The following is a 27,943-nucleotide window of genomic DNA, read 5'->3' on the forward strand; positions in this document are numbered from 1 at the left end:
AAAGAAACATCTCAGTAGATAAAGGGGCTGCAGAGATGTGAAGAGATGGAAGGAAACAGATGAGAAACACACACACAGGGAGTGTTACCTCCTGCTTTTAGCAGGTTGTTAGACCAGCAGAGTGTGTGTCTGCTGAATAATAGATGGTGCAGCAGGCTAGCATGTAGTCACACACACTGCTTCTGTGGGCTGTATAATATCACTGTAAATTGATTTGCAACAAAACCCAGCAAGTTGCTCATATTGTCATGACTTATATTGATTTGACTAAAAACAAACTAGAAAAAGTGAAAATTGAAAGTAAATATTTAAATTACTTTCAAGTGGTCATATTGTGCTCACTTCAGGGTTCATATTTTATTCTGGGGCTCCACTGTTATGATTTTCAAGTTAAAGAGTGTAAGTACATGTTCAGCTTCTCTCTTCTGGCCTTGCATTTAAAAAGGCTCATTTTAGCCCCGTTCTCCTTCAGGGCCCCCCTCCCCCATCCCACTCTGTCCTGATTGGCCAGTTTGTGGAGGTCTTCCTGTGGGCTGAACTACACCCAGCTGGAACAGTGCAGTCCTCTGTGAAGTGCTGTGAACACATTGCTCAAAGTCAAACCCTATGTAAATAAACCTGGTAGAGCAGTAAAATAAGTCAGTGTCAGCAACTTCCTGTAAAAACAGACACCAATAACACAAGTGGTCCAACATTTAAATTTAAATTTTAAATGTACTTTTGTTTCCAGCCCTGCATCGTGCTCAGATAGGCCTGTGTGCTGTCTGCCAGTCACCATGTGCAGTGTAGTTCAGCGTCGTCTTGTTAGTGTCTACTCCTCAGACCGACCTGTCTGATCCTCTCAAATCAACCAGCAGCCTCTTATCCACACACACACACACACACACACACACACACACACACAGAGGCCATCCTCAGGCCATAGTGTCAATGTCAACGTTGCATCTGGTAAACACGACAATAGACACGTACTCCCACCCGACACACACACAGACGGACACACACATACAGGCTAACAGGATAATGACTGGCCAATTAGGCACAGGCTTGATCTGTCTGGATGTGTCCAGTCATCTTAGCCCCTCCAGCAGCCATTACTCAGGCATGGACACACACACACCACAACACATACTGTACACACACACACACACACACACACACACTTGACTAGATGGAGCGCTGTGAAAAGCTGGCTGCTCCACCAGGCGACCTCTGTGAGTCACCCTACTCGTGTGGAGGAATTTTATCCTCATGTGCAGCTGCAATAAACTCATTGTATAATTTCACTTTAAATGTATTGGACGACAGGAGTCACTGCTGCACATCTGTCTGCTTCAGATTTTTTTTCAGCTGCAGCAGAAACATAAATTACGACATGTTTACGTCCTGCAGTTGACCAAATCTTAAATATATATTAGGAAGTTCAAATGAATATAAAGTTCAAGTGGAGTCAAGTGTATTTTGAGTCTAAAACAAACAGATGAGTCACAATGTGCTTTGCAGGAAACTGGAGATAAAAAATTAACAAACACCTGTTTTCTTTTCTGTGTGTCTCTAGAAAAAGGAACGGTTCTTTCTCTATTCAGATTCATTTTGATTTTTTCATCATTGTGTTTTGAACTTTACCACAAAAGAATCCAATGGACTTAGAGAATGTCAGAAAAGATTATTTCATTCAACTCTAAAAATGTCATCAAAGTTTTTTTTTTGTGCAGTTTTACCTTTATTAGACAATTTGACATTAGAGAACACTGGACGTGAAGGCAGAGAGACAGAGAGAAATGTCACGAGGGTCCGCAGCCCGACCTGTACAGGACACAGAGGACATGCTGATGAGGGAACATTCATTTCATAACTATGTAGAATTTAAAACAGAAGTTGATCAGCAGTGAGTGGCTGCTATGTGAGTGTGTGAGGTGTCTGTGTCCTGATGTTGGCCTTAACTCCAGCTGTACTCCGTTTGAATGGATGATCCTCACCACCATCATCGCAAACTGCATCGTCCTTGCTCTGGAACAGCATCTTCCCGATGGAGACAAGACGCCTCTGTCTGAACGACTGGTAACAACACACACACACACAGAATTACAGTGTATATACACCAACATGCATACATACCATACCATCACAGGACAAACAAATAATTAACACAAGTGAATCTATAGCATGCTTCTATGAGCAGAAATGTTCCATTTAAAGTATCTTCATGTGAAAGTCGCCATTGTTCATCCCTTCTCCTCTCCACTCTCCTCTTCGCAGGAGGACACAGAGCCCTACTTCATAGCCATCTTCTGTTTCGAGTCGGGGATAAAGATCCTCGCTCTGGGTTTTGCGTTACACAAGGGCTCCTACCTGAGGAACGGCTGGAACGTCATGGACTTTGTGGTCGTGCTCACTGGGTGAGTCTGAAATAATGTTTTGTACCACTTCACTGCTAATTTTAGGATCATTTAGTTCAGTTATTTAGTTTGTTTTCCTACTTTTTCTGTTTGAGATGATGAATACTCATGTACTGCTTAATTTATAGTGTTAGTGTGGATATGTGTATGTGTGCAGACAGATGGTAAGAGGGGTCCTGTAATTGTGTGTGTGTGTTGTGTGATCTAAAAATGTCTGCATGTGCATGAGAGGAGGATGAGTGGACGACATACAGTGTTTCTCAGATATAGATAGACAGATATACGGTCTCATCCATGAATATTAGACATTTTAAGATGAAATGAGGAATTTAATTTGATGGTATTTGAACTGAGATGACACCACATGACTTAAATTGTAGTCTTCAGTGTGTTTTATTAGCATCGATGCTAATAGCGATATTACAGAAGCGTAAAGGTAACAGTTCTCTATTTGTACTTTAAACAGCCGTGTTTGTGCAGTTACATGTGCAGCTTGACGTTCTTCCTTTTCTGATCCCAAACGCACTCTCACACAGACACAGCAGAGGTCTGGTTTGACAAGGTGTTTGTGTGTCACTCGCCCTCAGTTGCTATCCTCCTTTAATGAACACACACACACACACACACTGGATCAGAGCAGCACTGCAGGGAGCAGCAACCAGGGCAAAGTGAAATGTCACTTCTCTGAGCTATGGGGGAGTGGGTTTGTTGTTATGGCAATAGCAGATAGAGAAGTGGTTCAGTCCCTCTATCTCTCTCTATTTCTCTCATCCTTGCTCTGGTCATTTTATATGAACTTTATTAGAATAATATGCACAAGTGTCAACGCTGTAAACAAATATATCACTTTACAGAAACAGTGGATCTATAACTGAATTCCCGCTGTGCAGGAGATTGTAGAGCAGCAGTGTGTTAGAGGCCACTTATCCCCACAGTCAAAACACCAAATGAGAAAATATCTTCAAGAGGCTTCAAGAATAGATATAAATACAGAAAGACAGATGTAAGGACAGAGGGAGCCCTCAGAGTGATGGAGTAGAGTAGAGCTATAGTACTGCAGCTACATAACAGAGCCAAGATCAGGTGGGAGGAGGTGGAAGAAAAGGACACATGACCATGTCTCTGCCTTCCTCTGGGCTCTGGATAACAGGACAGAGAGAGAGAGAGAGAGAGAGAAAACAAGATGGGTTTGGCTGTTAAAGAAGGTGTGAGAGGGAATGAGAGCCGAGAGGAGGCGGAGCAAGGGAAGGAAGACGAGAGAAGGATGGAGGGAAGAATGATGGGTGGAGGGACAGGAGGACGGGGGAGGTGAGAGTGATTTATGGAGAAAGCGAGAGAGCAAGGTTTGGAGAAAGGATGGGAGGACGACGGAAGGGAAAGATGGAGATGGAAAACAGGGGGGAGGGGAGAGAGAGGGAAATGAGAGAGCAAACGTGGAGAGGAGCACACTGAGAGGGGTGTGTGTGTGGAAGAGCTGCAGTAACCTGCTTTATCCTATGATCAATTACTCAGCACAGCCTATAACACACACACACACACACACACACACACACACACACACACACACACACTGCTGTTATATGGTGGTGCCCACACACAATTAGATGTTTGTTAGATGCAGTAAGTACCTGTTCATATATGAGTATATAGTAACAAATGTAAAAATGACTGCAAGGCCTGGGGAACACATGTTTGTAGACATTTCACCTGCTCTGTTGATGTGGTGGCAGTGTTGGAGGGTCTTTTCATGTGAAACCCCCCCTAAAAGTGTGTTTCAGCACAGCACAACACAGTGCAGCTATTTTGGTCCCAACATTTGCTAACAAACTAGCCTGGTGGAGCGGGAGCGGGCATTCTCTTGTCCAAAGGGTCACTTGGGGTTAGGACAGCGTTTCAAGTCATTTTCATTATATAGGTAACACACTGTTTTAATCAAGTTCATGATTGTCTTAATTGGAGGTTTAGCAAACTTCACAACTGTCAAAGGTAAAATAGCTCTTTCTTATTTCCAGGATCATCTGCACACGATATGCAGCTTGTTGTTTATGTTCTGATGGACACTGATCCATAGTCACAGTGGTGACCCCTGTAGTTTTCATTAGGCTCCCTGAGCACACACTGTTGACTTTTCATTTCAAGCTGTTAGGCTTTTAAAAATACAGTGTTAAGGCTTTGAGAAAAAGGATTCCTGAACTCTCTGCACTTTATACTTTTGGTTATATTTCCCTCCACTTGTTGCCTCTATAGACCAACATTTATATTTTGTCTCCAAACCTGAGCAGTGGATCATGATTTCTAAGCACGTTCATGATCCTATCTCTCCCCCATCATCTTTACTAATGCCATCCTTAGCTTTGAGACAATAAACCTATGAACCAGGGGTCATAGTTTAAGTAAACAAACAAAAAAAAGTGCTGCTCATTGGTTTGTACTTTTCCCAGATGATGCCTCTACTAGGGCTTAATACGTTAGCTGGATTGTTAGTGTTAATAGTGTCAGTATCTCTCCCACTTTTTCTCTCCTCTTGGTTTCTTGGAGCGAGTGCTTGTGCTGTGTGAGTCGTGACTGAAAAGGTTTCTGCCACTATGATGTGAAGTGTGTGCATGCATGTGTGCTGACTTCATTCTTGGCAAATACACTGGAGAGAGAGAGAGAGACACTTGATAAAGACTAAAATTAATGAGAGGAAGAGAAAAGAGGAGAGGGGGCACACACACAGAGTGACTAGTGTGTTTAGTATTCAGGGATGACAGTCCATTGATTTGCAGCGCTGTGCTGTGACGTCACACAGTAATCTAATCATTTACAGTAGAGTCTGGGCAACTCAGTCAATGAGAGGACATCATAGACGTCCCTGCCATTCTCCTGAGATACAGCACACATGGGTCTTTTAAACAGCACACATGTACAGTATGTGTGCCTCCTAGTATGAGTGTTCATGGGACATTAGACCAAGAACCTAATTACTGCCATGGCATGGTGAAACTGAACATCCAAGCAGCATAAACCACATGAGGAACACTCCACCAAAAATCTACCAACCTAGCTTTTCCTGCAGACTTTGCTTATAAGCTGCCTGACAAATATGCACATATTCTGCATCTAAACTGCTTCATTAGTTTTATTTCTGTCCTACTGTTGACTACATGCTGCTCAGTTATGTAAAGAAAAACAATAAAAACATGTCAAAGGAAAATAGTGAAATAAATGAGTCGCATTAAGTAAATATCTATGAAGGAGAATGTTGAGGATCTTAAAGAGTCTGAAAGATAAATATCTGCTAATGTTTTACGCAGGTAGCTTGAGTAAAACACAAAGATACTCCAAGAAATCTGATGAGGAGCCATCAACAGGTTCACTGGTGGTGCTCCTAATTCAAACAAGTGGCCTTACTCGGGTTTATTCTACAATAAGGATAATAAGGATAATAATATTGTATAAAACAAGAGGATAGGTGTCACAAATATAAAATCAATTAACTCTAGTCAGCCACACTAATAAAATCATCGGGTGGTTTTATTGTTTATGGGGAAAATTATGGCTGATATTTAAAGCTGACTCCTGTCCCCTTCAACCAGAGTGTTGTTGCTGTAGCTGATTGGTGTATATTGTCAATTGGTCAATAGATTTTTCTCTTTTTTGGATGGTTTAAAGTCTTTAGATTCATCTAATGCTTAGCTCAGTGACTGTGATAATGCTATAATAATAATAATTGTCACAAGGTGGGGGATTGAGAGAAGTTATCTGTTCAATTTAAATAACACATTTGCAATATGATCAAAACCATAATAAGACTCTAAGGCAGTTACTGACAGAGTACGCGTTGTTGGCATTGAACTAAAACATTAAACTATTTGTCTTGTCTGGGTACTAACATACAGAAGTAGTCCTGCTGATAATATCACGGCTGCAGCCACTCAAACTTTGATTTAGTTGATGTATGTGAATCACATTGAAACTGTCTTGCTTTGTCTCCTAAAGGAGAAAAGGAACAAACTGTTCAGGTGAGACAGACAGCCCCAAGGCACATAGAAAAGCATTTCTCCCCGTCTGAGGGAAAAAATGGCATACTGAGTCACTGGTGTATCTGACACAGATACCAAATGACATCAGAACTCAAAACAGGAGGGGACAAGAACCTCTGACTCACTGCAGGAACGACTCAGCTGAGTTTTGCGTCAGAAACCGGACAGATTAAATGAAACAGGCCTTCATAAAGATGTTTATTCAGCAGGGCTCACAAAGGCCGTCTGGGTTAAAGAAATAGATCCAGATAAAACAAATTAAGGCTGAGAAATGAAACAACAGCTGCCCTTTCACGTGAGGAAAGGGCAGCTTTTTGATTCTTCAACACAGAATCAAAATGTAGTGAAGCGTTAAGACTTTGTGCACACAGGTGAAGAAAGGTGAAGTCCAGAAGGGGGATCAAGATAGAGCAGCTGGCTAAAAGTTGTCCCATCATTATCATTAGGGCTCTGCTGTCATTTACAGGCTGTGTCCATGTTTGATATAGGAGCATTATAGGCAAGTTGAGATGAACATGAATGTGGAGTAGTGGCAATCCATAGAATTCAGGATAGGGCAGCTGAGTCCCGTCATTTTTTTGATTTATACTGTTTTGTATATTGACAGACATGAGGATGAAGTGTGTCCGTGGGTGTGTGTATAATCTGATACATCGCTGTATTAGAGCTAATGTTGAGGTCTGAAGAGAAATCTTTTTACTGTCTTACATTATTTCCCAACCAGCCATTTTAAACCAACAATTGGAAAACAAAGTAGTTGACATGTCCCTTTAAATAAAACCATTTTTGTTAAAAGCTGGCTTCAGTGTGTGGTGCTTTGTGTACACCCACACACCCTTGTGAACAGAAATAGCCACAGACAGAAACACACACCTACAGATACACAATATGAAGACCACAGGGTGATAAAGTTGGGCATGTTCTTCATCACACCCACAGTGGTGAAAAACATTTGTGCAACTGAAGTGTGCTTTAGCAAGAAACCTGATCTCTATGATTCTCTCTGCCTGATTCTGACCTCTTTGTTTAGTGGGATTTTTCCATCAGATGGTCAAATCACTTTCAGGTGACATAACATTTGACTAAAAGAAACTTTGATAAGTTTCTCTTCTTGCTGGTTTATGTTGGCAGCTGGGTCGTCAGAGTGTTATTGGAAACCGTTCTACATCCTCAGCATGTCCTATACATTACTATCAGACCAGTTAATGCTATGATAGAGGTTTGCAGTCAACCACGTAAATCCTCCTTAAGATTTTCTCTATACGAAAATAATTGTATTAATTTAATCTAATGATTTAGCTTCTCAGAGCGTAGTAAACATGTATATACAGTTACAAAATACAGTTATAACAAATACAGTTACCATATTGATTAGATAGATTCTAAATGCTTGGACGATATGTGATAATAAAATTCAGGACAAAATGGAGGCTAAAATGTCCCAGATGGAAACTAGAATAAGACAAATAAAGGTATAACTAAATCTAAAATAAAAGCCAAAAATAAACGCAGGTTCACAATTACAGATGTCAGAGTATTTATACCCTCGAACAAGTGCAAATCTATTATCAAACAGAAAACACACACACCATGCTGTACACACGAACCTTCAACCACATGACATGTTGCATGCATGCCAACACACCGAGAGAAAAGACTTTCACAAACAAGGATGCAGGAGTCCAGACGCCGTGCCCCTGTGAGGTCCAGCAGTCGTGCTGGCAGGAGATGGAGGGACAGGTGGAGCCAATCAGCCATCACGACAGTGACAGAATGAAGGATAACGATGAAGAGAAGATGAATGGAAAAACTGGAAGAAGATCATAGATACAGGAAAGAGTGACGTGGGTAAAAGAAAAAGCCGGTGCCTGTATAATTAAGAGCAGAGAGACAGATGGAAGGATGGAGCAGGAACGACAGATGAAGAAGTAAATCATAGGTAACTGGTTTGAACATAAATACAGGTGGGGAAATATCTATGATATAGTATAGTAATAGTATAGAATATAAATATAATACAAGGTGCTTTTGAGCCAAAGACTTGAAAAGCATGCACACTCAGCAAAGTCTCCCTAGATAAATAAAGGTTAATTAAACATATATGTGATTAAAAGACGAGAGACTATTGCTCGTTATCGGCCACCTTCGTTTCTCCTCAGCTTTCCTCTACATACATGAAGTCAAATGAGATAAGGGATCAGAAGTGCTGAGAGTGGGATAGAGGAGGTGGTGAGAGAAGTAAGGAATGAAGGGAGAATGAGGGAGTTTGTTGGGGGTGGACGTCGTGAGAGTGTCCATCAGCTGAGTGTTAGCTCGCTGCTGAGATCAGCAATTATGCGAAAGCGAGAAAATGAAGTGAGGGAAAGCAAGAGGAAGGGGTGGATGAGGATGGAGAATGTGGTCAAAATGAGAGTGCTTCCATCCTGCCTCTGCCAGTGAAAGCTTCAACAGCCAGGGGACGGAAAGACGGCAGGAAAAAAACGAGAGACGACTGAATGAGATAAGAGATGTTTGGATGGAAAGAGGATGTGAGAGATAAGAGTGTGAGCTGGTGGAAAAGATTCTCATGACTAGAGCCACGACTTTAACCCATTACAGTATGACCCTTCACCTCCAACACTGCACCTAGAAGACGAACTCTCCTATCTAATAACTAACAGAATAGTAATAATGTTCCTTATATGTTCAACGTCCACTGTGCCATTTATATGTCCTACACTATCCTCAAGCATATGGTTCAAATTCCTCAGCTGAGCTCCGTACTTCGTCCGTCACGTGTGTGCATGTGTGTGTGTGAGGGGCACAAGGGCTCAGTGGGAGACACTAAGGGGACAGGAGCTCACACTGTGATGACACATGGCACTCCCACACTACTTCCACACAATATACACATGAATACTGTGCACATGCACCCGTACTCACAAACACAGCACATACAGCTCATGCACATGCTGGCTGGAGCTGGTCCTGGTTATTTGCATGTTGTTGTTTTTTTGGCACACTGTGATAGCACATATTACACACAACACACTCATCAACGCACACATGGTCTCTGGGACACAGGTTATGCACCAGCACGTGACAACATATATGAATCATTCTCATGTTATATACTTTATGCCACAACATTCATATTTACAGTCTTGTATGTAATCTGGCACCACAGGCCTCAGGTTTCTAGCTCTACTTCCTTCTGTTATAGTTTTGCCCAAAAGGCTGGTCTGCCCTGGCTTGGTTCTAAATGATATAAATGCATACTGTAGATTAAAAGGTCAACAAATGGAAGTAGTTATATTTGATTTTGTATTTAAAATAAGACTGATTTGAGTCCCTGATAAAATAGCAGTCTCAAGGACTACCCAGATAGTATCAGACACTTCTGTCTGTACGCAATTAGGTCTGTGTACATGCTGTAAAAGACAATTTTAATGTTGCAGCAGAGAAAGTGGGTCATGTGAACCACCTGAGCTACGCTGCATTCGTCATAGTTGTCGTAGAGAAAGCACATAAACATGTATATGAAGTGTGTGCATTTGTATGCAGTTAAATGATGTATTTGCATTTATTAGGTCATGCAAGGTAAGTTTCACTTGTGTGTGCTGTGTGCTTGGAGCATGCACAGAAGCAGCTTTTAGAACAGAGGGGTAGGTGAAGGGGTAGTTAAAGATACTGTGCGTGGGGGTGGGTGGATACACGGGGATGCAGGGTTTTGGAGGGATCGAAAATCAATGACTAGGAGACCCGCTTCCCATCCCTGTTGCTGCGGCAATGCCGAGATTCCATCAATGAGACAGGGCTGCGTTGCCCTGGTAACGCTTATGAATGAGAGCAGGTCGGTAACCGTGGATACTCGGCGGAATCGCCGGTTGCCATGGCAAAGCCATGAACGGGGAGAGACCAGGCAAAGTGAAGGTGGCGAGTGAAGTCCGAGATCTTCATCACCAGGGCTATCCATCATCATCATCCTCACCTTCTTCATCAAATGAGCATCCTCCAGTAGACACAGCGACAACAGGAGTCACATACCTCAGTGGTTCTAGGTCTTAGAGGGGATTTCTGTGTTTAACGTTTACATCTGCTTTATCAGGACATTATCTGTGCACTGGGAGGAAGTATTTGGATTTAAAGAAGCTACTGGATGTAAGAAAATCAATGATGAAAAACCTACGAATAAAACAACCGTAATATTGGGAAAAGATTATAGTCGTACAATTACTCATTATATACAGTCAACATTGACTGGTTAACTGGAAAGTGATCAAATCTGAAATGTAGGAGTTGGATATGAAAAGTGTGGACTAGCTTTTAAAATAAAAAACAAATGAAGAAATATATATATTTATATTTACTATATGTTCATAGTCATCTGTACAAACTGTTATATTTCCACATACTGTAGCACACATGTAAGTAGGAAGATAGAGGAGAGTTAATGCATCTTAATTGATATACAACATACAACACCTGAAGGAGAGTTCTGATCTGTTAAAATATTACAGCACAGTCTGTGTGTGCATGTGCGTGCGTGCGTGTGCGTGCGTGTGTGTGTGTGTGTGTGTGTGTGTGTGTGTGTGTGTGTTACAGGTTGATTGTTAGGTGTTTCCCAGCAGTGAGAGCTTCTGTCATCACTGTCCAAACACCTTCTCTCTCCACAGATAAAACCCTCCCTCACTTTCTCTCTGGAGTCTCTCTGTCACTCTCTCCGTCTGTCTGCCTCTTCCTCTTTGGGGGCTTCTCCCTCCGTCTCTCTCAGCAGTTGAATCACAGGCTTTTGACACTTAAGACTATCACTCTCTTTCAGTCTGCTCACTCTTTTTCTCACTCCCTGTCTCTCAAGGGATGTAGCATCTCTTTGCTCCCACTTTGTATTTCATTGAGGACTCTTTTCTCTAGTTTCTTCTCCAACCTAGACTCTAATCTCCCACACGATCTCCTGAGTTCTTACAATTCTTGTTATTTAAAGGTATAATTTGAAAAACTTTGATAGTGTACTGGTAACATCACTGCCCTCCATGTGGGAGACCGCCATTCGAATCCTAAATGTATGTGGTGACAGGGAGGAGTGGAAGTTGTTTGAGATATTGTTTTGCATTTAAACTGAACATTACTGTGTTTATTACTCACAAATACTAATATTTTGTATATTTTAGTTTCTTAGACCAAGGTTCACATGCCTCCCCTATTCCCAAAACACCATCTGTGTATTTTCTCCCTCCACCCCATCTCTATCTTTGAATCATACCCATTTTCTTGGTTTCTCTTCTACACTAAGTAGATAATTATTATATATATGTGTTATTAGAGAGATCATTTGTTGATTTTATGTTACCTTACTCTCCTCATTTCATCTTGTCCTCTTCCTCTTTTATAGTCATATTATTCAACTGATTCTGTCCCCTCCACTGCTCCATGGCCCTCCTCCTCCCTCCCTATCAAGTGTTAAACACAGTTGCTGCTCCCTCTACTGGCTACCTCAGTGCACTGTGGGCAGGTTCATCCATTGGCAGGGGTGACTGCATCCTGGAGGTTTGGGTTGTCTGGTAGAAGGGGGTGGTTGTCGTCTCGCACGGATGATTTTTGGAGCTTTGGATTCGAATGAGAAAGAAAGAAGCAGTGAAATGAGACAAAAATAAACAAAGAGCAAAAGGAGGATGAGAATGACTGACAGACGGAGAAACAGGCAGAAAAAGTCAATTTAGATTCAAGATATCAAAATCAACCTCCTGCTCTTTTTCTATATATATCTCCTCATCCCTGTGCATGTTTTTGTATGTCTTTGGAACTGAGATTCTATCAGAAGCTTTAATGTTCCCAATAGAAAAAGTAGAATTTGGAGCATGGAGCATCAAAGATATTAAAAATAGAGTTGAGCACCAACAGTTCAAACTAAAGCAGTAAATCACATACAGACAGGTGCATACCTCTTTGTGTGCTCTCATTTACACAGAGACTGTTCCGGACTATAATTTATCTGAGTGTCCATTTGTTCTTTACAGGACCTCACGGCTGTTTGCTTATTTTGCTGAGGTCCAGTGTTTTCAGGTCTGCAGCATGGCCTTTAGCTGTGGCAGTTAAAAAGCCATTGAGTGAATGAGGGGCTTGGCTGCCAGTACCGTGGCTGTTAATAAATGACCTCTTACTGGAATTAGCAACCAACCTGGAAAGAGGAGGGTGATAAAGAAGGAGGAGGATAGAACAGGAGGAAGGATGGAGGGAGAGGCCTTACACAAATTTGGAAAAAACATATAATGTGAGCTCAATAAGGTTCCAAGATTTGAATGGATAAAATTATGTGAAATGAAAACACATAAACTCAAATGCAAACATGAAAAGAGAGGTTGTAGTGAAGGAGAAAAAGGAATTACAACCATTGCATAGTGTGTACTTTAGTCCTAAAAGCTTCCAGTTCTCTTGGAGGGTATTCCAAAGTGCTGACTGTGCACTGAGCTGCTGCCTTAAGTTTTAAATGTATTGCAATCACAAATTTAGGGGAAGCAAGGACTGAAATTTGCCTTGCTTTGTCATGTTATTAAAGCCTGGATGACTTCTACAGATTCACTTTGTTAACACTGTGTACATGCAAATCACATTGGAGGCTGCATTCTGACCATCACATGAAAATTGTAAGTGAATGTTGTTCTGTGCAGGCATGATAAAAGTGTGGTGTTCATTCAATGTTAGAAAATCTTTTTCAAGCTCACACCAATCGAAACCACTTATTAAACACATGAAATTGGTAAAGACACAGGAACTGTCTGCAGTAAATGCAGTGAACAGACTTTCTGGTTCCTTCGGGTAAAAGATCAGTCAACAAATAAAGGAGGAAATAATGAAATGAAAATAGTAACAAATATTTCCTAAATGTTCTTTATTATCAATATTTTTTTGCGTTCTAATGATCTCCAACCTAAGATCTGTTGCCCACGTATCGTGCCACCCTCCTGTCCTCTCTTCCTCCTCAGAGCATCCCCTCTCTACGCCCCCACACTCCCTCCTCCCTCTCCTTTTGGACAGACCCTGCCTTCCGCCCCCATACTAGACAGAGCATGGAATTTTCCAACCTGTCTCTCTTGGTCTCTGGCGGACTCTACACCAGAGCCACACACACACACACACACACACACACACTGAGCCATCAGAACATGTTGCGTTGTGCCAGAGATGGTGGATGGAGCCACAGTGGTTGAGCTTTTCATCACGTGGTGCTCATTAACAAGAACCATTTGACTTAGATTTCCTGGAACTAGAAGCTGAAAAGTTGAAACACCTAAACAGGCTACTTGTTCTAGGTCACAAACTAGTTTGACAGAGATATAAATGCTGTTGATGAGCATGTCACTAATTTCTCCCTGTACTTTCTTAAAAGTGAATTTTGATGTGGACACGTTCATGGCTTTGCTCAGCACAGTAGACACGACAGTCACAGTTCAGTATCATGTGCTGCAGTAGAGCGTTAGACAATAATATTTTAGTAATTTTTAACATTTTTAAAGGCTGTTGCTCGTCAAACTGATGGTGGTGCTTGGTTTTCTGTCTTTCTTTTTATTTCTGCAGAATTTTGTCATCGGTGGGATCTCAGCTTGACCTGAGGACACTACGAGCAGTGAGAGTGCTGCGACCTCTCAAACTGGTGTCTGGGATTCCCAGTAAGTGCACTGCTTTGTAGTTACTTATCTATACTCTTAATAGTGCTTGCAAGGGGGGACATGCAACTCTGACTTTGTGCAGCCAGCACGTTAGTGACATGAGCGCAGGCACTAATTTCCATTAGCATTGTAATGATAAATCCCATTATGTGTTGTTATTAAGCTAACTAGTGGTCTAGTGAATAGCAAATGTTTGCTTGTTTTTACTATAAATGACAGTTTTATCTTCTAACAGATGCTTATTACAGTTATACAGTTGCTTTTAATATGAGACATTTTTCTTAAAACAGCTTAATTGAAAACTAATTTATTTGCCTTTTGTCACTGTGCAAAACTTTAAAGTTTAAATCCTTTTCAACTAAAGTGCAACTGCGGTTACGTAGCAAACATAACTATAGAATAATTATTTTGTGATGCAACATATTTTTGAATGAATGAAGTACTTTGGATAAAAACATTTTCCAAATGTAAATAAGAAAGACCTTGTCACTGTGTCCTCCAGGCCTGCAGGTGGTGCTCAAGTCCATTATGAAGGCTATGATTCCCCTGCTGCAGATTGGCCTGCTGTTGTTCGTGGCCATCCTTATGTTCGCCATCATCGGCCTGGAGTTCTACATGGGAAAGTTCCACACTACCTGCTACGATGAAATCACAGGTAACAAAAAGAGACAGACTGTCGTCTTGGTGCTCTGCACTCAGATGTGTTTTTAAAATTTAAGACTATTGATTTGTTTTTGTCATATATCTTCAAGTTCATTATGCCAGAGTGGTTTGCTAGATGCTGAAGTTCAAACAGCTGATAACATTAATATGGCACCATCCCATTTTGGTGTAATTAATGACACGAGTCCATTCCTGTTCTAGTGTTTTTCTCTCTCTTTTAAAGACATTTTGGTCACAAGTGTTGTTCTCAAATATGCCTGAAATCACTTGACTACTACTGGATGTCAAACTCATTCTTTTTCTTTCTCTCTTATCAGGAGAGCTAGCAGATGAGTTGCCGTGTGGCCAAAAGTTGCCGTCCCGGTTGTGTCCTAATGGCACAGTGTGTAGAGGAGGCTGGCTTGGACCCAACTACGGCATCACCCAATTTGACAACATTCTGTTCGCCGTGCTCACAGTCTTCCAGTGCATCACTATGGAGGGATGGACAGACATGCTCTACTTCGTAAGTTATATTTTTACATAGAATGTCACATAGTTTAGTCTAACTTCAAAACTTCTGGTTCAAAGTATCTGCTGATTGTTACAAATAACCAGAAAATACTGTGATCATTTTGAGTAAGACATGCCTGCTGCACAGTTTCACACTCTAAGACTGATTTTGATCAGTTAACTTTGATCTCACTGAGTTTGCATGATGCTAAAGTGCATATTGCCAGTGATCACTGTGAATTAGCATTAGCAAAGACACAGATGGGAGAATGGCCAAAGTAGAAAGTGTTCAAGTCAGATATGGACCATAATAGTCATTTTACACTACATTAATCCACAAAGAGACAAGGAACCGAAAATAAAGGAAAAATCTGAAGGAATATTCATTCAGACTCATTCCTTGACATGACACTGTGGCCGTCCTTTTTGTGATGTAAGTTCATGTGTTATTGAAAGAAAAGCCACATTCAAATCTCCCTTTTGTCCTTCAAGTTCACGTGTACACTTGCTGCAATCGCCTTTTAAAATAACTTTGACACCTCACATGACTTGCTGTCTGACAGTTCTTGCTAGAGAGAGTCAAATTGCCAGCTGATGTTGCTGATTGTGTGTCTGCTTGCCAGTTTGAGCCAGAATCCACTTTTCGAGCCTCTGCAACAGGGCCCCAAAATGCCAGAGCCTTGAAATGACTAAGCAGGCTTTTATTGGTGGTGCTAATGTTGGTCTCCAGACAGTCTTATACACAGTTCAGGTTTCTACATGTACACTTACTGTAGTTCAAGTGTATTTTAGAAAATGGTTCTTAGTTATGCTGTCCATGCAGCCAAATAGTCTCCCATCATAAACCATAAAACCTCTCACTGCTAAAGGCCTTATCTAGTCACCAAAGTTAAAATGTTGTCTGTGCTGTGCATTTGTTTACTGTACGAGTTTCAGTGGACTGAAGGTGTCATCGGGGTTGGGTGGGTGTGGGGATTGGCTTGAATTTCATTCAGCTAAATGAGGCATAAAGTAGTTTGAGATTTGATTCAAAACACAGTTTATTCACCCAACTGCCATTTTCCATCCCTGTCTCTCTCTCTCTCTCTGTATCATTGTCCGTTTGACTTCCGTTATCCGTCCTCTCATCTGTCCTGTTCCTGCCTTCAGAGTTGCTCTGCTTCTCTCTCCGCCTCTTTCTCTCCCATTCTCTATTCTGGTCCATCTTGCTCTATATTTAACATCTTTTCTGATGGATGGAGGCTGACGTCCACACTCACACAGGCAGTCAGGAGGAAACCAATGAAAGTTTAATAGAGAATGAGCTACTTGCACTGTACCATGCAGTGTAAAACACATGCACACAGCACTCCACCAGTAGATAATAATCAGCTGATAGTTCCATTAAAGTATTACACGGGTCACAGAAACGAGATATCCTCCAGTAACCTGATTTCTCTGATTGTCAGGTGGATTTCTTTAGTGAAAGGAGGAAGACATAGTGTCAGGCAGTTGTGGTTCTGCTTGTGTGCCTTCAGTGTGTGTGAAACTGTAACATAACACTGCTCATGCCGTGTCTACATGTTGTTGTTTCTGCACGCAAACACAATGTCACTGCATCCAGGTCAGGCTTTAAGCTAGAAAATGGGTCACTTCTGCGACAGAATAACATATAGTTCTGCTTTTTTTTTGGATCTCCTTGGAGCAGTACAGAAAAAAGTATCTTTGTGTCTTCAGTAAGTTTATTAAAGCCCCAGTATTTTACTTGTTTTAACATTTTCTCAGTATGTGCTGTCGATGCCTCTCCCAAAGTTAAACTCACAGAACACGGGAAAGCCTGGCAGCAGTGCAAAAATATTTGCTTCTAAAAGTTTGTGGGCGTGACTTATCCTTCAATGATTTCTGCCTGATTAGTTCATTTTGCACCATCCCTTTTTGTTGTAATTTGATAATGACAAATAGCTGAAGTGATGTGCAGAGCATAGCAGAGCAGAGTGGACTGACTTCAAGGCTAGTGGTGCACTGCAGCTTTGAGCTTGAGGTTTGTTTTACAATACACATAGCTAAGATAAAAATGACATCAAAACAACAATGACTTGTAGAACGTGATACAGGAAACCTTTAACAAGAACTTTTTGTGCCAACTGTGAATAGTACGAGTGGGTACTAGTCATGAATATTTAGAGCTAAACATACAGTGGATTCAATGTTGTCAGTACCTACGAGGAATTAAGTAGAATAGACACAGTTACTGTATGAAACTGTTCACAGGAAGATCGACGGTGCATTTAAAGTGCTAAATGTCTGACCTGCCGGGTCATTATCAGTCCTCAAAGGGGAGCAGAACATTTTGATATATTAACTGATTAGTTACAACTTGTCTGTCTTTCTTTTGCAGAGTAATGACGTGGAGGGCAGTGCCTGGAACTGGATGTACTACATTCCCCTCATCATCATCGGCTCCTTCTTCATGCTCAACCTGGTGCTGGGTGTACTCTCAGGGTATGGTCGCGTGTGTGTAAACACATGCAAATTTATCATGGTTCAAATGTCCTTCCTTTAGAAAAGTATATATTACAGTATATATTATTTTCAAAACAGGCATTTACAGTGGCAAATAAAATGTCAAATGTTCCCACAGTGAATTTGCCAAAGAGAGAGAGCGAGTAGAGAACAGGAGCGAGTTCCTCAAGCTGAGGCGGCAGCAGCAGATTGAGCGAGAGCTCAACGGATACCTGGAGTGGATCTGCAAAGCAGGTCAGTGCACACCAAGAAACACGCCCGCTCTGACGCACGCTGCTGAAGCCCCTGCACAGACATTTTGAATGTGGGAAAACACTGACACAATGTGCTAACATCTTATTTTGTTTAATTCATGCAGAGGAGGTGATTCTGGCAGAGGAAGATGCCACAGGGAACTTTGATGGTAACTGACCTTATCGCTTCTTTTAGTTTGTGTTTGTACAGCAGAGAAAGAAGATTCACTAATGACATGCAGTGAAATACTCAGTTTAAGGAAGGGGAAATTGAATATTTACTGCTCAATGCTATCATGCATGACTATTTTTTGCTTTGGTACTCTGAGAATAATCGAGACCAAAATACCAGCACAACAGTGCAGAAGACTGTTCGTTCACTATGCAACAAACCATCTGAAAACACAGTGCTAGTGAGCTGGTTTAATACGAGATGTGGCAGTGTCTTTACCTAACGATGCTAAACATCCTCACAATTGTTCTGTTAAATATGCAAATGTGGAGTTTAGCACAAAACACCTTCAAGTGACAGACAAGTGGGAAGGGGCAGACGGTGAAATTCAAGAGGCAGAGAAAGAGATGCAGAAACACTCCCTTTTTTTTCTGTTTTCTTAATGTTAGGTTCGAGGCGAAGGCCAACCATCAAAACCAAAAACAACAAGACAGAGCTGTTGAACCCTGAGGAAGGAGAGGACAATACGGGAGATGCTGTAGGTAAGAAACACAGGAGTGGATGGATGAAGTGTGTTTGCTCTTTTCAAATGGTTCCAGGTAAGAAACTGAAATTTCTTAAAACACGCCATTAGTTCAGCTAATTTAAGAGCTTTAGAACTAAAATCAAAAATTTCAAAGAGAGGTACATCCGTTTAACAAAACCAAGTTCAAAGTTTAAGTCAAGTCAAAGTCTACTTTATGATCTTGAAGTTCCTAACCATATCCCCTTCCTCCTCCCAGGTTTTGCCCGCTCCAGTATAAAGAGTGGTAAAGATGGCTCCAATTACAGCAAGAAGGAACGACGGCTGCGATTCTTCATCCGCAAGATAGTGAAGACGCAGGCTTTCTATTGGACCGTGCTCTGCCTGGTGGGACTCAACACCATCTGTGTGGCTGTGGTGCACTACGACCAGCCTGAGGTCCTCTCAGATTTCCTCTGTAAGTGATATACTGTGCACTAAATGAATAGACTACACCCTACATTTGACCACAGGAACCTCCATGTTTGGTCCTAGAACATAGTGACCTGTGCTGTAAGTCGGACACGTGGCATCACTTCTCTTTTTGGGTTTAAACGCAGGACAATGTTACTGGACTTATTAGAAATATGACTGTAGCTGAAAGGTGCCAAATTTATTAATAACTCGCTCATCTGAGGCAGCATGTACCTAAATGCACTGGCTTTACACATTAGTCACCACTACTGTCTCACACACCTCGCACAAACCTGAATCATCTTCTTACACTTCAAACCTACAGTTTCCTCCTACACATGCAAACAAGTAAATTACAATTTTAGTTCCTTTAAATACCAGTGTAGCAGTATTAACCAAACACTGTGTAGTCTATCATCAACTTCTAGAACAAACTGTTGTTGTTTTTACATTTAATTCCACATATTGTGTCCTGTGTAAAATAAAAAGGCTCCATTTTATTATACAGTCTTATGATAGATGGTGGCAGCAGCTTTAATACGATCGCTGCGAAGAAACACACTTTCAACTAAGAGACATCGATATTATGCCTGCTGTACATTTATTGTGAGGCTTGACTGCAAATAACTTGACGTGAAATTTCAGTGGGAGCAGCAAACAGTTTACTAAATAATCACAGGAAGGCTCAGAGAGCGGGAGCCGTGCTCTCGTGTCACTGATATATTTTATATTCTCAAGTCAACCCACGTTATTTCAATCTTTAGTTCTAGATGCAGACTTGTAGCCGCTGATGTGACCAAACACACACAGACTCACAGGGACCTTGGCTGGAGTCCAGTGTCATTAGCATATGAAACTGTAGCTGCTGATGGAGTCCATTCATCACCAGACTGTCATACACTGCCGGGCTCTGACCACTATTGACTTCCACTCATTTCACTCTCTTTCTCACTCTTTTCTATTCCTTCGTTTTTCTTTTTCCTTTCCCTTTTCTCCACCACTCCCCACAATTATTCCCCTCTCTGTTCCGATCTCTTCATTCCCTCCCCCTTCACATATCCCACTTCTCGCCTTCATCCTCGCCTTCCTGTTCCCTCTGATTCCTTCCTCCTCCCTCCAGTCTATGCAGAGTTTATCTTCCTCGGTTTGTTCATGTCTGAGATGCTGATCAAGATGTATGGTCTGGGCATCCAGCCCTACTTCCACTCCTCGTTCAACTGCTTCGACTGCGTGGTAAGTGTGCACACACACACACACACACACACACTCCACCAATCCAACACTGCATTTAATTAACAGATTTATCTCATGTTTCCTCTGACAAATGAACAATGAAATAGAAGAGATTCAGCATAACGCAGGTTACATGTTACAAACACCATCTCCAGATAGATCAGTTAGTTACTAAGAAAGCAAGAATTCAGATTCCACATAGTACAAGAACATTTGAAAACTGCCTAAAAGGTCAAATCTGTGCAGAAATTTGATAAACACAGAAATCTCCCTGTAAATGAATGGATCTTCTTCACCACTGCTACCTTTACCATGTGGATAAGTTGGTTGACACGTCCAACAGAAACCAAAGTAACAGTGGGACTGTTTAAGTGATCTTTACCCATATTTTACCAATTAGTAAATAACACCGTCTTCATCCTTTAAGTAAAATTAGAGTAATTTACTCAACATGACATGACTGTGTTGCACCTGCTTGTGTGTGTGTATAGGTAATTGTGGGCAGTATCTTCGAGGTGGTGTGGGCTACCATCAAACCTGGCACATCGTTTGGGATCAGCGTGTTACGAGCTCTGCGACTGCTTCGCATCTTCAAAGTCACCAAGTAAACGCTCGCCCTCGTTGTCTCGCACACTCAGACGCGCTGTACATCATGTACAGTGTGCTTGTGTTTCCATCAGCTGAAGCAGGTTCAGAGGTTTTGGTACTTTGACTCTCGTGGCTCGTTCTTCAGGAGGGATTTTATTTAGAACTGGCTCATGCACATTGTTCTGTTTCCTTTTTTTTGAGTGTAACTTCCCTGCTCGTCCCGACTCTGCTCATTTGGACAGATCTCACTTGTTATCAAGACTTTATCTTCTCAGTGGGGGGTACCTGGTAAAATAGTGCCAAAATAAACAACAGTTTTTACGGTTTAGAGTCCTGAATAGCTAAAACTGGGCAATGAGTTCTGCTTTGTTTTAGTTTGAATAAAAAAAGTTAAAGAAAGTTTGTGAGGCTGTTTCATTCAATTTACTTTACTTCAGATGGTTTTGTGCTGCAATGACATAATGAAATAATGAAGAAAACTAAGAGACAGAATATTATTAGGTATTATTGTATAATTAAGTCCAATTATTCCAGATGTTGTATCAGTGTATAGCAGATTAAATGGTTTCTCATTTCATCTCTGTCCTTCCTACCTTCCTACTCCTCAGATACTGGGCTCCTCTTCGTAACCTTGTGGTTTCTCTGCTCAACTCCATGAAGTCCATCGTCAGTTTGTTGTTCCTCCTCTTCCTCTTCATCGTGGTTTTTGCCTTGTTGGGGATGCAGCTGTTTGGAGGACAGTGCGTACCAGGACACATTTTAAAAACAAGCTCCTTTCATTGTATTAAATTTTGACATCTGCATCACTTTAGCTGTGTTGTCAAAGGTATATTGCTTGTTTCTTTTTTTTTATTTCCAGATTCAACTTTGAAACAGGAACTCCGCCAACTAACTTCGACACTTTTGCAGCAGCGATCATGACAGTGTTTCAGGTAAGACGGACAGAGATGGTCACAAGGCCATGAACTGACCCATGTGTTTATTACTCAGTACTTATATCAAGCTATAATCTGATTATTACGTTAATGAGTACCATGAGGTTTCTTTTATTATCAGCATAATAATGCTGTTACATTAATATTACCAACATTTCTGTCCGTTACCTTCTTATTAATGAGTTATTATACCTGTATTATCTTATTATTACCTATGTATTAACCTGTGTTGACCTTCTTGTTTCCACTCTGTTCCTCTGTCTTTTCCAAGTAAAGTAAAGTGCTACCAAGAAAACAAATATTGTCATTTTGATTATATTAACTTTTTTAGACATCAGTATTTTCCAAACATGACTATAAGCACTCTTCAGAGCAGCTGCAGCTCTTTCCCAGGGTGATATTTAACGGAGCCCATTGCTGTCATGTCATCAGTTTGTCAGAGGACTTGTTGGATTCTGACTGCAGTCTCCATGTTTCTGTGTTCTCTGTACTCAGATGGACAGCTTTTGTTAAGAGCCATTTGTTGTTGCGTTATTGTCTCTGTGTGACTCAGAGACCAGCTGTGTGTGTCTATTTGTATTAAATGACATCATGGGCACCCACAGTATTGGAAATTTCGGAAATGCGGTTCGGAAATGTTTTTTTCTTTCACACAGTTTCTCTAGATAAATAAGTGAAACTTTTTTGCACTTTTTATTTTTAAAATTAACTCCAATTTTATCTCCAAAGCTGCTGTTCAGTGGCCACTGGGCTGGTTTTTAAGTTCTAGAAGACGTTTCACCTTCCAGTTCTGGAACTGATCACACCTTCTTAAAACAAGTCCACTGAACAGCAGCTTTGGGATAAATATGATCAGAATAACTGAGAATCTTTGCAGACAAACCTGTATTCTTCACATCATTTCTCCCTCTGTAGATCCTGACAGGAGAGGACTGGAACGTGGTGATGTATGATGGCATACAGTCCCAGGGGGGAGTGAAAGACAAGGGGATGGTCTTCTCCATCTTCTTCATCGTCCTAACACTCTTTGGCAACTGTATCCTGCTTTCATATTTATCTAAACTTACTAAACAGTACACAGAGATTGTCTCATTCTCATATGTATAAGCTCAGTCTGAAAGCATTGGATTTACCTTTAAGAAAAACACAGAATACAGTGCTACTTTCTGTGTGTCATATCACTTTCCAATTAGCTGCAACCTATCTATCTTCTTTCCTCTTCTCATCTTTCATTTATTTCTTGTCCACTTCTTCGTTCCTTCCTTCCATGGATTTTTCCCCTTAACTTCTGCCACCACAGACACTCTGCTTAACGTCTTCTTGGCCATCGCTGTTGACAATCTTGCTAATGCCCAGGAGCTCACCAAGGTACAGGATCCCAAGTCTTTGGTTTTATTCTTGTTTTTTGTCATTATTATTATTTAATGTGCTAGTATATCGAAATTTGAATCAAGATCAAGCGGGTAATTCTTTCATTACCCAATAGGATGAGGAAGAACAAGAGGAGGCAGCCAATCAGAAGACAGCACTGCAGAAAGCTAAGGAGGTGGCTGAAGTCAGTCCGCTTTCGGCAGCTAACCTTTCTATTGCTGCGTGAGTAGAAACACACACTCACTCACGTGGATTTCTTAGGTCTTTACCTTAACCTTAACCACCATGACGAAATGCCAAACCCTTAAACTTATGATTAACACTAAAACCAACTCTTAACCCTCGAACAAACTCTTGAAGTTATGACGACTGTCCAACACGTCCTCACAGTGATTGTGTTCACAAACACAAAGAAATACACACCCACACACCGATCCACTCTCAACTCTGTGTCTTTCCTCACATTTATGATTGGCAGACATTCATGTACATGTGATGCACGCTCACATAAAGACGCGCAAACTATCGCACTCTCCCTGCATCGCTTCCCCTACAACATGATCAAATGATTGTTCTGCGAGTGAAAGGAACACATTCTTCGCTTTGCAAAGTGAAGCAGAGCGAGAGGCGGACAGTCTGTAAAATCTGCTCCTGGCAGAAGAAACGCTGACAATAAGACACATCAAAATGATTCTCAAAAAAAAAAAAAAAGAAAAAGAAAAGCCCTGCTGCTCCTTTAGAAGTCACCGGCCTCCTCTTTCGCTGTAGTGAGTGTTTGACAGCTAGAGTAGGAGCTGGAAGGTTTTGTTCTGCTGATGCTTAACAATTAGACAGTGACTTGTCAACAGGGGTGTGGATACTGTAATTTCTATATGTTATAGTCTCTAAATACTGTTTTTAAGCCTCAAAAATTAGCTTATACGCTTATAAATAGGAACCATGACTGTGTAATAAGAGCTGGATGCAACAAGAGATTTTTGTGGTTCGGTACCACAGCGGGACACTGGGAAAAATTGACAGCAAGGCTGAGTGGTGCCATCTCCACCTGTCAGAACAGCAAATCAGTGACAGGCTCTTCCTTTTGATTTATTTTCTTTGAAAAAGCATAGGAAGGCATTCAAATTCTTTAATTTACCGAGGTTTCAGAGAATAGTCTTGCCTGCTAAAGATACTAATATAAATATATAGTTTCCCAACACAATAGCTACAACAGCTAGCAGCAATAGGAGACCTCTGTCACTTTTAGTAAAACTTAAATTATCTTAAATTACAGAATTTTCATATCAGTCCTTAATAAATATGATGGAATATGACATAATTTTATTTATAAAGAGAGAACAATATCCATAGGCTCCTTGATAAAACTGAACTTGTTTTATGAGAAACAACTGTCCTACCCACCGCTGATTACCTGGATGAAGTGTGTTCAGCCAATCGGAAGGTGTGGTCCTCAGTGGTTAGTTAGATCAGTGGTATCCAGGGTTGGATACCACTGATCTAACTACTAAACTGTGATACAGAAGGTTAGCACAATATCTCCAACAGATGTGTGCACGTTGAAGCCAGCTGTGGCTTATATAGTCAATGTACATTGCTCATAAAGATGATGAGTCCCATGCTCATTTTATAGGTTATAAACACTTGGTGTACTAGAAAAGTGTAATTCATATTCAGAGTGAAAACACTGAATGTTTTTGCACTGAAAGTGAGACTGGAGCTCTGCGGATGTAATTGTTCAAATGCTCGGACACTTCCAAGTCAGTCTTGCTCTTCTTTGTTGCAGCCATTTCCTCCCTCGTTGATATTGATTACATCCTATTTCCCTTATTTGATCATTGCTCCCCCCTCACTGAAATTCAAAATCGTTCTGTTTCCTCATCTTGGCGGCTGTGGATTAATTTAAGGGAATTGAGATGTACTCATTATTCACACATCATATTTCCTTCAATCACACTTTTCACTTGATGTTACATGGTCTAATATTCAAAGATTATTTATACTGTAACACATTTGTGTTATAGTTATTTGTAGTAAAGGGATTTTTTACTATTCCTACAAATAAGTGCTATTGCTAATTTCTTGAGTCTCTTAAAGTTTCAACCTTGAAATCTCTAATCCTTCATTTCCATTTTCTGTCTCACCCTCTTTCTCCTGCCTGTTCTCTACCCTTTTATATCTCACAATCCTTTCCTCCTTCCTCAACTTCACTACCTGTTTTCCTTACATTTATCTGCGTAACTCTGCCTTTCAAACCTCCTCACTCCTCTTTTCCTAATCACCCCCATTGCAACCTTCCCCCAACAGTAAGGAGCAGCAGAAGAACCACAACAAGGGCAACAAGTCAGTGTGGGAGCAGAGAACGAGTGAGATCCGCAGACAGAACCTGATGACGAGCCGCGAGGCGCTCTACAATGAACTAGAGCAGGATGATTGGAAGGTGGGAGGGGAAGGAGAGGAGGTGAGGATCCCGCCCCCTAAAAAACACATATATACACATATATATGCAGTCTACTCCTGATATATATATGGTGAATATTTGTTGTAATGTGTATAGAGTGCTATGAATGCTTACTTAAAGGGACGCTCACCCATGATGAGTAGCTTAGGCCATTCAAACCATATTCCAACATTATTGAATGTCAATTAGTTGCCAATAAACATCCATTGATGTCTGGTGACATTGTCATATCTTCAACATAGGGCCCTGAAAATTGTATCATCATGATACTGCAACCAATCAATATTTTAAGGACAAAATAATTTCAAGTGTTGGCAAGTAGGCGCTTTTCAGTCTGATGTCACTTTTTAAATTGCGTTTCATTTTGGGCTGTTTCTATGTAATGTGTAGCAACACATGGGCTTGCCCTCCTTTTTAAACACTGTGTAATCTGGGTCATGGTGCACTTTAAAGATGTTTTGATTCTAGGGTGTAATGTCCCTTTAAGCCAGTGAAAAAGCATTTTTATTGCACTAGCTGCTGCTATATGGGACGGCTTGAAGCTGCGTGCTTGTGAGCGATGCATTATTAAAGTGGGCCATGCAGAGAAATCCAGAGCTGTACCCAAAGATGGCAGTGGACTCACAACTGGAGCGGGGCAAAGTGTAACAAACTTCAAAGAAGAATTTGAAAAGAAGATCATCAGGAGTCGACTGGATATGGCTCGGCAAACTGTATAGTCACAGCTGGAGCTGTTTTACCATTTTGTGGTTCTGGAAACATTCATGGCAATTTTATTTTTAAATTGTCCAGAGGAGTCAGAAATGGTGGACTGTTTGCCGAACTGTGTATATCTGTGGCTCAGGGGAGGGACCCGGGTGGGGGAATTGTGCTAAAGCTGCAAATTTCTGGTTTATACTGAGTAAACTGAGCTTTAAGACAGGTATAGTAATAATATCTGCCCTAATGTAGATAAGGCAAGTTGGCATGGACTGCATCTGATGTGCCAGCTCTTAAGAAAATGGCTGTTACAGCCAGAAAACCATGTAAATGCAACTGTGACACATTTGGCCAGGTTTGATGAGAATGTCAGTGAGGAAACAATAATTATTTCCTTTATTGTTGCATATACATGGTTTAGACTAGTAGCAATATGCAAATAGCTAAATGCTTTGCTTTTGTGTTGCTTGGGCTGTTACTACATAATCAATGCAACTGTCAATCATCAAAAAAGTAAATATGTTACATTCATTTCAGCTGATATTTCAGAAACCATTCCTACCAAATGATCAGCATGGTTTCATACCATATTACCATAAATCATTCTAGATGATCTGGCCTTCCTCACCTTCTGACCATAGTTGTACACTATTTAAGCTTTGTTTGGACACCCTATTATCTCAACCTAGGTGTCCTACCCACGGAAAGGCCGTGGTGATATGAAGACCCACTTGGATCGGCCACTGGTAGTCAACCCACAGGACAACCGCAACAACAACACCAACAAGACCCAACCTGGAGAGCTGCCCCTGGACCAGGAGTACCGACGCCAGGACATTGACCACTACCGCCGATCTGCACACTACTATAACTACTATCAACATCACCATCAGAAAGCTAACGGGACAGACAGTGGAGAGACAGGCCTGCCCATGGAGACCCGCATGGAGCACGGCTTTAGCTGCTCATCTCTAGGCAATGTAGAGGGAATTGTAGAGGGTCAGCCAGGCCCGGACAGGCACAGCCACAGGAGCCATCGAGGCCACCGGCATAGGAACAGAGAAGGCAGGGAGGCTTACAGCATGTCTCTACATCATAGCGAGGGTGGAGAGGGGAACAGTGAGCATAGGAGGTCCAGGCAGCATCGGAGGGCAGCCAGGGAGGGAGAGGAGGGCAGGAGACACAGATCCAGGGGGACGCAGGGAGAAGGGGAGAAAGGCGAGGAAGGGGAGGGACGGAAGACCAGACGGCATCGCCATGACAATCAGGAGAGGAGTAGAGGGCATCGTACCAGAAAGTGAGTGAAGGAAGGGTTTATTTTCTCCTTGTGTGAGTCTCAAATTACAACCTGACAAGGATTAAACGCGGTTAAATGTGTCTTAGAAATGAGGAAGACACCTAACTTTTTCAGATAATGACCAGTGGTGTCTTGATAGCTTAACACAAAGTGGTAGGATCTAAACTCATTCTGGAATTAGACACTTGACATTGACATGAACATTTTGTGGCATATTGTGTTTTTAATAAAACGTCCATCACCTGATCCTTTCT

The 27,943-nt window shown here is 41.3% G+C and overlaps 1 protein-coding gene across 1 annotated transcript in view; it reads left to right on the plus strand.

Annotated features, from left to right (window-relative positions):
• The first annotated feature begins 1,971 nt into the window (after nt 1-1,971).
• The window catches only part of cacna1ab (calcium channel, voltage-dependent, P/Q type, alpha 1A subunit, b), a 75,620-nt gene continuing 49,648 nt past the window's right edge, over nt 1,972-27,943 (plus strand). Inside the window, exons 1-19 of the mRNA XM_026360441.1 lie at nt 1,972-2,061; nt 2,260-2,399; nt 13,979-14,070; nt 14,573-14,725; nt 15,051-15,238; nt 17,603-17,706; nt 17,846-17,961; nt 18,086-18,130; nt 18,582-18,674; nt 18,915-19,112; nt 20,229-20,341; nt 20,833-20,945; nt 21,538-21,669; nt 21,789-21,861; nt 22,780-22,900; nt 23,165-23,232; nt 23,351-23,457; nt 25,540-25,693; nt 27,082-27,689. Coding sequence (XP_026216226.1) covers nt 2,374-2,399; nt 13,979-14,070; nt 14,573-14,725; nt 15,051-15,238; nt 17,603-17,706; nt 17,846-17,961; nt 18,086-18,130; nt 18,582-18,674; nt 18,915-19,112; nt 20,229-20,341; nt 20,833-20,945; nt 21,538-21,669; nt 21,789-21,861; nt 22,780-22,900; nt 23,165-23,232; nt 23,351-23,457; nt 25,540-25,693; nt 27,082-27,689 — 2,504 coding nt within the window. The 5' untranslated portion in view covers nt 1,972-2,061; nt 2,260-2,373. The remainder of the gene's footprint in view (nt 2,062-2,259; nt 2,400-13,978; nt 14,071-14,572; nt 14,726-15,050; nt 15,239-17,602; nt 17,707-17,845; nt 17,962-18,085; nt 18,131-18,581; nt 18,675-18,914; nt 19,113-20,228; nt 20,342-20,832; nt 20,946-21,537; nt 21,670-21,788; nt 21,862-22,779; nt 22,901-23,164; nt 23,233-23,350; nt 23,458-25,539; nt 25,694-27,081; nt 27,690-27,943) is intronic.

The sequence above is a fragment of the Anabas testudineus genome, chromosome 1 (assembly GCF_900324465.2).
Source record: "Anabas testudineus chromosome 1, fAnaTes1.2, whole genome shotgun sequence".
Lineage (NCBI taxonomy): Eukaryota > Metazoa > Chordata > Actinopteri > Anabantiformes > Anabantidae > Anabas > Anabas testudineus.